This window comes from Oncorhynchus clarkii, chromosome 29 (genome assembly GCF_045791955.1).
Source record: "Oncorhynchus clarkii lewisi isolate Uvic-CL-2024 chromosome 29, UVic_Ocla_1.0, whole genome shotgun sequence".
Classification (NCBI taxonomy): Eukaryota; Metazoa; Chordata; class Actinopteri; order Salmoniformes; family Salmonidae; genus Oncorhynchus; species Oncorhynchus clarkii.
In genome coordinates this window covers 30157623-30169683 of record NC_092175.1, presented here as the reverse complement: position 1 = coordinate 30169683, position 12061 = coordinate 30157623, and the positions used below count along the sequence as shown (strand labels likewise).

Sequence of the window (12061 nt, the reverse complement as noted above, 5' to 3'; positions counted from 1 at the left end):
GGCTTTTTTGAGCACGGTTATATTACAGACATTTAAAGGGCTACGAATAGCAGAAAGAACATTTGATATTGAGTCAATACTGCCATAATACTTAACTATACCAGGTCACTACAATGCTGATATCATGTTACAGTATGAGGTCATTGGGTCAACAGATCACGCCACATACTTCCATGAGTCATCACTGACCTTATGTTTAGATAGGTCAGCATCTGCAAGTTGATGATGGCTTCAGGGATGCATTTGATGCAGTTGTGGTAGAGGTTGAGAGACTCAAGGGGGGCGAACAGACACACCTCTGGAGGGATCTCTGTGAGCCTGTTCTTCGACAGATCTGGGGGAGGGAGAGACAAGAGACAGACAGCAGGTGAGGGTCATGTGTACACAGGGACTACATACTGTCATACATGTATGGTCATATTCTTAGTAGCACAGATCAGGTGTTGGCTACTGTATGTATCAGGATGTAATGTAAGAAAGGATCCAAACAGTCTCTCCAGAAGCTGCTGGACACTCTTAGAAAAAAGGGTTCTTAGGCTGACCCAATAGGAGAACCCTTTTTGGTTCCATGTAGAACCCTTTTGGGTTTTAAATGGAACCCAAAAGGGTTCTACCTGGAACCAAAAATATTATTCAAAGGGTTCTCCTATGGGGACAGCCGAAAAACCCTTTTAGATTCTAGATAGCACCTTTTTGTGACGGTTGGGTCGTAAGAAATCCTCTGGGAGAGTAAATTGATTCCACGCAGTCTTGACTGGTCAATATGTCTGAATGAGTGATCAATGGGAACATGGCATGTTTCTCAAAGACAGCTGAAATTACACTAGGCCTGAGCACAGTTCTATTACACACAGACTCTAGCACACAGTCATATCCATTTCCAGATCCAGTCACAGTCTTTCCCAAATCGATATATATCGATTCAATGAGAGTAGTCTGGCCAACTCCTCTGTGTCTGTGTAATAGCTGTTGACCCATACTCTTTCAAATTCTGCATCAAACCAAAATTAACCTAGGTCCTTTGGTGTTTCGTGGATATTTGTGGCGCTGTTACAGTGGATACTTTTATCAAGTAGATGCCAGGAATTTACTAGCCACAGGTTGGTGAACCGGAGACAGTTAATCAGTCAGAGTTCAGTCCTCATCATGAATGGCACATTATAATACCTTATAGGCTTCAATGACAGGTAATACTCTGCTAAGATGAGAGGTTAAGGCAGGGGTTCTCAAACATTTTGGGGCCGGGGACCACTTTTGTGTTAGCAAATTGATCAGGGACCCCCTCATAATCACAACGCAACACGAGTGAGATAAGAATAGCCCACTAGGAGTTTTATTATTTATTTATTATGACGTCTGCAGTACATGGCTAGACAAACCAAGCCTCGGGCCCGGGGAAAGTACATACATTGTAGGTTAATAATATTACATTGTATTGTAATACACAATTTAAACGCATTCTATGGATCCCTTGGCAAAAAGTAGTTACATCTGTTGGTAGTAAAGTGTAATATATATACAGTACCAGTCAAACGTTTGGACACACCTACTTATTCAAGGGTTTTTCTTTATTTGTACTATTTTCTACATTGTAGAATAATAGTGAAGACATCAAAACTGTGAAATAACACATGGCGTTTGTACTTGCGTACTATTGTGTGTACAGATGAACATGGTACCTTCAGGCATTTGGAAATTGCTCCCAAGGAGGACCTTTTTCTGAGGTCTTGGCTGATCTTTTTTGTTTTTCCCATGATGGCAAGCAAAGAGGCACTTCAAGAGTTTGAAGGTAGGCCTTGAAATACATCCACAGGTACACCTCCAATTGACTCAAATGACCTTCTAAAGCCATGACATCATTTTCTGGAAATTTCCAAGCTGTTTAAAGGCACAGTCAACTTAGTGTATGTAAACTTCTGACCCACTGGAATTATGATACAGTGAATTATAAGTGAAATAATCTGTCTGTAAACAATTGTTGGAAAAATGACTTGTGTCATGCACAAAGTACATGTCCTAACCGACAAACTATAGTTTGTTAACAATACATATGTGGAGTGGTTGAAATATATATATATTTTATAGATCTGGCCGCGGACCCCCTGCAGTACCGCTGACCCCACTTTGAGAACCCCTGGTGTAAAGAGACTATAATTATGTTGCCCTCGTTCACAGTAATATTTTGCTGAATTAATTAGACTCACAGGGCTTACTGATTTCAGGGGTCATGAAACGGTGCGTAATGAGAAGAATGATTGATAAAGAGAGGTGGAGAGAAGAGAAGCGAGAGAGACAGCCGTGAGGAACATGTCACTGCCCCTTTCAGATAAGATTGTATGGTTGTGATGCAGTAGGCCCATCCCTCTGTCCAATAATTGATGTCATGGCGAGTGGAGTGCCTGGCACATTGTACTGTGCCCCTCCTCAGCCTCCGCTCTAGCCTCAGCTCGATCCCCAGCTGTGCTATCTGGCAGCCACCACTGCCTCTCAGAGAACCAATGATGTCTGGAGGAAGAGGCTCCTCCTCCACCCCCTGGAACAAACTCACTGCAGCTCCTCCATTCACAAATTACACGGTCTGCAATACAGCTACTGTACCTACCTACTGCACCACTCTCCATTCACAACAAGCTGCCTACACTAGTTTACCACCTCCTCAATTCCTCACACACTATTCTACCACAACCACACTGTGCGTTACAAACAACTGATATTCTGTCACATGGTTCATGCACAATGTGGAATGATCACTATAGCTATGTTCACTGTACATTCTGTCTATTCCTACAACGTCTACATACAGTATCTTCCTGTGAACGTAACTGTAATGTAAGAGGCCAATCAGGGTCTGATCCCATACATGAGTAGTCTAGGCTCTGCATGTGTCCCTCACTCTACGAAGGAGAGTTCTGCAGTGCTCCGTGAAGGAACTGTGAAGGCCCTGGCTACCGATACCATGGCAACCACACGCAGAGAGGAGGGGAGCGGCAAGCAACTGAATCACATGAGGGGACGTGTCTATATGCCTTGATATGCATGTCTGTGTGTGCTTCAGTAGTGCATGCTTGCATGCAAAGGAGGGAAGGAGGTTGTGCTGATACAACTGATTTCTAAATGAAACTAAAACAAAGGTCAAGCTCCTCAAACACAGAGGGAGTTGGTTCCTGAGCAATCTAACAAACTGGTCTCAGCCCTGTGTCTGTATGTAGGAGTGAGTGTTCAGCATGGTGAGTAGGAGGGTGTTGTCTGCCAACACAATGCTGTTTTAATTAGAGGGCAGAGACGGCAGGACTAAAGCTTTATCTCTAGGCCAATCACAGGTCTTGGCAGACTACTTGATATTATGGCCTTGTTTTTTTCTCATCACTAATCTCAAAGCCAAGACTGCATAAAGATGCCCAACGGATCCTTGCATTTATACAAGCTCAAATCCAGATATTTGATTGTCTTTTTGTACATTCTTAATCTGTAAAAGCCCAACCAGGAGGAATTCCAATTGCATCTCCTCCACTCATGAGAGACGTATTCCTTTCTTTCCGTTTTCCTGGGAATTACTAGTCAGGCAAATGATAATAGGAACCTGGGGCTACCATCCAGTCAGATCTCACATGGCAGAGACAAGACATCAAAGGAAAAGTGGGATCACAACAAGCATCACTGCTAGTCAGACCCCACTGTTTATCACACACATTGTAGCACAGTATTGTAGCTCTGTTCAGAGAGAAAGAGCTGTTTTGGACGAACATAAGGGAGCCATCTCTGAGTAAGCCTGTTACAAATTGCAGCATTTACTGTGTGGGAGACATTTCCATAATGAAGTGTTTGTGTTTAACTCCGTTCCTGAGGCAGAGTTCTGAGGCGAGAAGATGGATACATCATTGCTCCATCACACAGCTAATGAAATGTGACAAAAACTCCAATAACCTCTTCAGAGTTAGGACTGGCACAATTACCGTATAACCACCGGTTATGGATGTAGACGGTCATGAAATAAAATAACAGTCTTAAACGTTTAAAAATACAGTTTAAAAATACAAAAATCCTTTGACCTCATGGCTTGGTTTTTGCTCTGACATGCTCTGTCAACTGGGTGTGTGCCTTTCCAAATCATGTCCAATCAATTGAATGTACAACAGGTGGACTCCAATCAAGTTGTATAAATATCAAGAATGATCAATGGAAACAGGAGGCACCTGAGCTCATAGCAAAGGGTCTGAATACTTATGTAAAGTTATTTCTGTTTTTTATTTATTGACAAAAAAATCTAAAAACATGTTTTCTCTTTGTCATTATGGGGTATTGTGTGTAGATTAATGAGGGGGAAAATTATTATATACATTTTAGAATAACGCTGTAACAAAATGTGGAAAAAATGAAGGGGTCTGAATACTTTACGAATGCACTCTAATAAGTCAGTGTCCTCACAAATGGTGTAGAATAATGCTAATTACCTTGACAGGTGAACAGATTACTGACCATTTCGAATCCCACCATACCTTCTCCGCTATGCAATCTGGTTTCAGAGCTGGTCATGGGTGCACCTCAGCCACGCTCAAGGTTCTAAACGACATCATAACCGTCATCGATTAGTGACATTACTGTGCAGCCGTATTCATCGACCTGGCCATGGCTTTCGACTCTGTCAATCACAGCAGTCTTATTGGCAGAGTCGACAGCCTTGGTTTCTCAAATGATTGCCTCGCCTGGTTTACCAACTACTTCTCTGATAGACTTCAGTGTGTCAAATCGGAGGGCCTGTTGTCCGTACCTCTGACAGTCTCTATGGGTGTGCCACAGGGTTCAATTCTCGGGCCGACTCTCTTCTCTGTATACATCAATGATGTTGCTCTTGCTGCTGGTGATTCTCTGATCCACCTCTACGCAGGCGACACCATTCTGAATACTGAATACTTCTGGCCCCTCCTTGGACACTGTGTTAACTAGCCTATCTATCATACCGTTTTGTCACCAAAGCCCCATACACTACCCACCATTGCGACCTGTACGCTCTCGTTGGTTGGCCCTCGCTTCATACTTGTCGCCAAACCCATTGGCTACAGGTTATCTACAAGTCTCTGCTAGGTAAAGCCCCGCCTTATCTCAGCTCACTGGTCACCATAGCAGCACCCACTCGTAGCACGCGCTGCAGCAGGTATATCTCACTGGTCACCCCCAAAGCCAATTCCTCCTTTGGTTGTCTTTCCTTCCAGTTCTCTGCTGCCCATGACTGGAACGAATTGTAAAAATCTCTGAAGCTGGAGACTCACATCTCCCTCACTAGCTTTAAGCATCAGCTGTCAGAGCAGCATACAGATCACTGCACCTGTACATAGCCCATCTGTAAACAGCCCATCTATCTACCTACCTCATCCCCATACTGGTATTTATTTATTTTGCTCCTTTGCACCCCAGTATCTCTACCTGCACATTCATCTTCTGCCGATCTACCATTCCAGTGTTTAATTGCTATATTGTAATTACTTCGCCACCATGGCCTATTTATTTCCTTAACTTACCTCATTTGCACTCACTGTATATAGACTTTTTGTTTTCTTTTGTTCTACTGTATTATTGACTGTATGTTTTGTTTATTCCATGTGTAACTCTGTGTTGTTGTATGTGTCGAATTACTAAGCTTTATCTTGGCCAGGTCGCAGTTGCAAATGAGAACTTGTTCTCAACTAGCCTACCTGGTTAAATAAAGGTGAAATAAAATAAAATAAAATAAAAACTAGACCCACTTCATCAGTGAGAGGGAATGCCAGTTAATCAGCTAGGGTGTAATTAGTGATTACCATAATAGTGAGGAGTCTTTTCCTGCCTCTCACCAGTCAGCCACCAAACCCACAGCAGTTCCAGCCCTGTTCCTCTCCTCCCATCTGCAGGAAACCTGGGGACCTCATTAAATATTCAGATGGCAGCCCATTCAGTGGTCAGAATACGATTGGAATGCATATGAGAGACAGAGTGACAGACAGGAAGAGTGTGAAAGAGCGAGAAAGGGCTATAGGAAGAATGTGAGAGGGGGGGGGAGAGAGAGAAGAAGAAAGAGGAAGAGAGAGAGAGAGACAGAGAAAGAGCAAGTGAAAGAGAGAGAAACAGAGAGAGCAGGCCTAGATTCCAGCCCATCTTGGATAGAGAGTGGAGCCAGCCCCTACACATCATCATGACAGTTGGGAAAGGGGGTGTCCCCACACCAAACTGTATTACAGAGAAAGAGCAAGTGAAAGAGAGAGAAACAACTCCTGCTCCCCATTCTCTATGTATATGTGAAATCCCCTTCCTGCATGCTCCATGTCTTAGAGTCCCATTGATTTTCTCCACACCCTATCCATCAACATGGCTGTAGACATTTAGAGCACAACAGCAAGAGGAATCATTCAGAGCAACACAGGAGAAGCAGACAACAGTTCTTCAACCTAAGATAATGCTTATGCACAAGCCCCATTCTTTTCACGGACAGAAATGAATGATCTAGTAATGATATAATGCATGTTTGTTAGTGATAATCATTTTAACAAGGATCAAAGCAGAAGTGTCCTAGACCTGGCAAGCAGTACTCGGCTTTGGCATGTGACGTGACAAAGCGAATTCGACAGACATGTCATAATGTTCCTCATACAGACAGGCAGACTTGCAGCATGGAGAGGCAGTGATGGGAACCCCATGTGACAGTGACATCTCTCATCCTCCTGTCCCTCACTGCACAGCCGTGATGCCTTAGAGGACTGCTGTATAACCCTGGTCTGCCTGGCTACATCACAGAGAGCTAGCCAGGCAAATACACCAATTCTTATACCAAGCCTAATGGTGGTGGGCTAAGGCACAAACACATCAACCCCTGTTACTGCCAGTAATTTAGCTTGTAGAGAAGTCACAGTACCCTATTTCACAGTGCCTTTCAGGTGGAGGGCTGTGTGGAGGGGCTGATGATGATGGAGGGGGCTGGGGGGGAAACCTATCGTCTCAGCTGTGTACCAGAGGGGGTATAATCCCCCCGCCCCACATCACTCCTCCAGGGACCTCTCTATCCACAGCAGGGTCACCCTCTCAGTGAAAGATGGGGAGAGGAGAGGGAGAGGGGGTTGGCATATATCACTCTATACCACACTATATCACTCCCACTCACAACCTGAGGATGTATCATTACAACTCCCCAGAGACCGAGCTGCAAATGGATGCTTGTAGGTCTCCTCCATTACTCCATCAGCCAGAGGGGACAAAAAGGCCCACGGTATTGCTTTGGGGCAGTAGACCCCAACAGAGATACAACCCCCCCCCCCTTGTTATTCACCCCAACCTTGGGCTACGTCCTTCATTTTGAGGTGATTTAGTCTGTATGAAAAATACTCCTGACCAAGGTCAGAAGATAATGTAAAGATAATGTTTGACAAAATCGCATCAACATTTTGAAGATTGCTAGTCGATTCACTTTGACAACTGTGATGAATTAGGCCCGGTCACACAAAGATGAACATTTTCTAAAGAAACGGTGTGTTGATTCACACAAACATTCCCATATACTCATGCCTTAAACACACACATGCACTCTGATGCAGGTTTAATTGGCCCATTTGAGACTGTGTGTGATGGAGCCTGAGCTCTGGATAATCATGGGCTAGCACAGTAATTACAGACCTGTGTGAGGAGCTGTAAAGACACACACACACAGACATACACAGCCCAGATCAATTATGACATATTACTTACGATTACAGCAGCTCCATCAGCACCAATTAAACTATTTAGCAACACATTCATTGGCTTAATTGAATATGAGTCCATAGCTATTGGGAAGTACTGTATGTAGAGTCACACATGGATTCAGGAACATATTGATCTCTGTTCTCTCCCACACGAACACATAGTCTCCTGTCTTTATCTCTGTCTCTCAGACACAAACACAGACACATCTAGGGGGGCGGCAGGGTAGCCTAGTGGTTAGAGCGTTGGACTAGTAACCGGAAGGTTGCGAGTTCAAACCCCCGAGCTGACAAGGTACAAATCTGTCGTTCTGCCCCTGAACAGGCAGTTAACCCACTGTTCCCAGGCCGTCATTGAAAATAAGAATTTGTTCTTAACTGACTTGCCTGGTTAAATAAAGGTAAAATAAAAAATAAAAATAAAAAATCTAGACAGACAAAAGTGCTCTCTCTTTCTCGCACGCACACACGCACGCGCGCGCGCACACACACACACACACACCCCAATGTGAGGCTTAAGGCACAGCTTCAGCAGCCAATAAAGGCTTTGCTGCCAATTCTGTGCTGATAGCTAGTCTTCCAACATGCATCATTCATGTTGTACAGCATAGGTGAGCCTTGGTTTCAAATACGTGTGTCTACCCATGTAACCGGCTCATCCCTATCCTGTGATGTCAGAGAAACAGGAGCGCTGTATGGGAGCGGTGAGAGAGCAGCCCCCCCGCACACAGGACCAAGCTCCCCTAACTCTGACTTTCAGCAGAACAACAAATCCCAGATAGACACATGAATCTGACGGCCGCACACGGGTTGATGGGGAAGGGGGTGGGGAGAAGGGTGATGCTTTGCTTTTGTGATGCTGTCCATTTGTCTGTCTCTATCCTTGCCTCTGACCAAACGCCATCTGTGGCATAAGTAGGCAGCCAGGCAGACATACAGGCAGACATCTGTTAATGCCCAAAGAGCTCAAGCAGAACAGGGCCGGCAAGGCTGACTACCCTCCAGCCAAACCACTAGGCTGACTACCCTCCAGCCAAACCACTAGGCTGACTACCCTCCAGCCAAACCACTAGGCTGACTACCCTCCAGCCAAACCACTAGGCTGACTACCCACAGCCAAACCAGGAGTATGACTACCCCCCCAGGCAAACCACCAAGCTGACTGACTACCCCCCAGCCAAACCACCAAGCTGACTGACTACCCTCCAGCCAAACCACCAAGCTGACTACCTACCCCCCAGCCAAACCACCAAGCTGACTACCTACCCCCCAGCCAAACCTTCAAGCTGACTACCTACCCCCCCCCAGCCAAACCACCAAGCTGACTACCTACCCCCCAGCCAAACCACCAGGCTTGACTACACCCCAGTCAAACCATCAGGCTTGACTACACCCCAGTCAAACCAACAGGCTTGACTACACCCCAGTCAAACCACCAGGCTTGACTACACCCCAGCCAAACCACCAGGCTTGACTACACCCCAGTCAAACCACCAGGCTTGACTACACCCCAGCCAAACCACCAGGCTGACTACCCCCCAGCCAAACCACCAGGCTGACTACCCCCCAGCCAAACCACCAGGCTTGACTACACCCCAGCCAAACCACCAGGCTGACTACCCCCCAGCCAAACCACCAGGCTGAAGCCTCTTCATCAAGTCAGGAAAGGACATTCAAAGTCTAACCACTAGGCAGGTAGCCAGCTGGTGGTTAGAGCGTTGGTCTAGTAACCGAAAGATTGCTAGATCGAATCACCGAGCTGACAAGGTAAAAATCTATTGTCCTGCCCCTGAACAATGCAGTTAACCCACTGTTCCTAGGCCGTCATTGTAAATAAGAATTCGATGACTTGCCTAGTTAAATAAAGGTTAAGAATAAATAAAAATCTAGTATAAATTACTCAGTCCTGCCTCCAGGACAAAACTCATCCCAATAAACATCAACCTGCGGACTAACATTGAGTAGTATCACTTAATACAAAGCAGCATAGAATGTATACAATCATTTGTTTTGAACTGACAATATTCTGTCACTGTCAAAGTACAATCTTAATTTAGAGAGTTGTAGTGATGGGGGTGGATAAATCGATACTGTAACATATTGGGACATTATTTCCTATAATATATCGTATTGTTTTGACAATATCGGAATATTGTTTTTGCACTAGTTGGCTGTACCTGCACTAAAACTCAATTTTAAATAGAGAGACAATTCGTTTTCAGTACTTCTATTTCCATGACTGATCAAAACTCTCATGGCTCACTCTGCAGCAGACATATGGGGAACAATATGTTTGGAACATTGAAACACAAAATAACAGTATCGAATCACAATACATGTAGAATCACAATACATATAGAATCACAATACATATAGAATCACAATACATGTAGAATCACAATACATATAGAATCGTGAGAATCACAATACATATAGAATCACAATACATGTAGAATCACAATACATATAGAATCGTGAGAATCACAATACATTTGGAATCGTGAGAATCACAATACATATAGAATTGTGATAATCACAATACATATAGAATCATGAGAATCACAATACAGTGCCTTGCGAAAGTATTCGGCCCCCCTGAACTTTGCGACCTTTTGCCACATTTCAGGCTTCAAACATAAAGATATAAAACTGTGTTTTTTGTGAAGAATCAACAACAAGTGGGACACAATCATGAAGTGGAACGACATTTATTGGATATTTCAAACTTTTTTAACAAATCAAAAACTGAAAAATTGGGCGTGCAAAATTATTCAGCCCCCTTAAGTTAATACTTTGTAGCGCCACCTTTTGCTGCGATTACAGCTGTAAGTCGCTTGGGGTATGTCTCTATCAGTTTTGCACATCGAGAGACTGAAATTTTTTCCCATTCCTCCTTGCAAAACAGCTCGAGCTCAGTGAGGTTGGATGGAGAGCATTTGTGAACAGCAGTTTTCAGTTCTTTCCACAGATTCTCAATTGGATTCAGGTCTGGACTTTGACTTGGCCATTCTAACACCTGGATATGTTTATTTTTGAACCAGTCCATTGTAGATTTTGCTTTATGTTTTGGATCATTGTCTTGTTGGAAGACAAATCTCCGTCCCAGTCTCAGGTCTTTTGCAGACTCCATCAGGTTTTCTTCCAGAATGGTCCTGTATTTGGCTCCATCCATCTTCCCATCAATTTTAACCATCTTCCCTGTCCCTGCTGAAGAAAAGCAGGCCCAAACCATGATGCTGCCACCACCATGTTTGACAGTGGGGATGGTGTGTTCAGCTGTGTTGCTTTTACGCCAAACATAACGTTTTGCATTGTTGCCAAAAAGTTCAATTTTGGTTTCATCTGACCAGAGCACCTTCTTCCACATGCTTGGTGTGTCTCCCAGGTGGCTTGTGGCAAACTTTAAACAACACTTTTTATGGATATCTTTAAGAAATGGCTTTCTTCTTGCCACTCTTCCATAAAGGCCAGATTTGTGCAATATACGACTGATTGTTGTCCTATGGACAGAGTCTCCCACCTCAGCTGTAGATCTCTGCAGTTCATCCAGAGTGATCATGGGCCTCTTGGCTGCATCTCTGATCAGTCTTCTCCTTGTATGAGCTGAAAGTTTAGAGGGACGGCCAGGTCCCGTGAGAATCATTTTTTCAGGCAAGCATACAGTGGGGAGAACAAGTATTTGATACACTGCCGATTTTGCAAGTTTTCACATTGTATGATTTTTAAGTAATTAATTTGCATTTTATTGCATGACATAAGTATTTGATCATCTACCAACCAGTAAGAATTCTGGCTCTCACAGACCTGTTAGTTTTTCCACTCATTACCTGTATTAACTGCACCTGTTTGAACTCGTTACCTGTATAAAAGACACCTGTCCACACACTTAATCAAACAGACTCTAACCTCTCCACAATGGCCAAGACCAGAGAGCTGTGTAAGGACATCAGGGATACAATTGTAGACCTGCACAAGGCTGGGAGGGGCTACAGGACAATAGGCAAGCAGCTTGGTGAGACGGCAACAACTGTTGGCGCAATTATTAGAAAATGGAAGAAGTTCAAGATGACGGTCAATCATCCTCGGTCTGGGGCTCCATGCAAGATCTCACCTCGTGGGGCATCAATGATCATGAGGAAGGTGAGGGATCAGCCCTGAACTACACGGCAGGACCTGGTCAATGACCTGAAGAGAGCTGGGACCACAGTCTCAAAGAAAACCATTAGTAACACACTGGATTAAAATCCTGCAGCGCACGCAAGGTCCCCCTGCTCAAGCCAGCGCATGTCCAGGCCCGTCTGAAGTTTGCCAATGACCATCTGGATGATGTAGAGGAGGAATGGGAGAAAGTAATGTGG

The 12061-nt window shown here is 44.3% G+C and overlaps 1 protein-coding gene across 1 annotated transcript in view; it reads right to left on the bottom strand.

The window, feature by feature from the left end:
* LOC139388498 (leucine-rich repeat and calponin homology domain-containing protein 2-like) overlaps nucleotides 1-12061 on the bottom strand; it is a 73434-nt gene that overhangs the window by 43096 nt on the left and 18277 nt on the right. The window contains exon 2 of the mRNA XM_071135195.1: nucleotides 190-334. Within this exon, the coding sequence (XP_070991296.1) occupies nucleotides 190-334 (145 nt within the window). The remainder of the gene's footprint in view (nucleotides 1-189; nucleotides 335-12061) is intronic.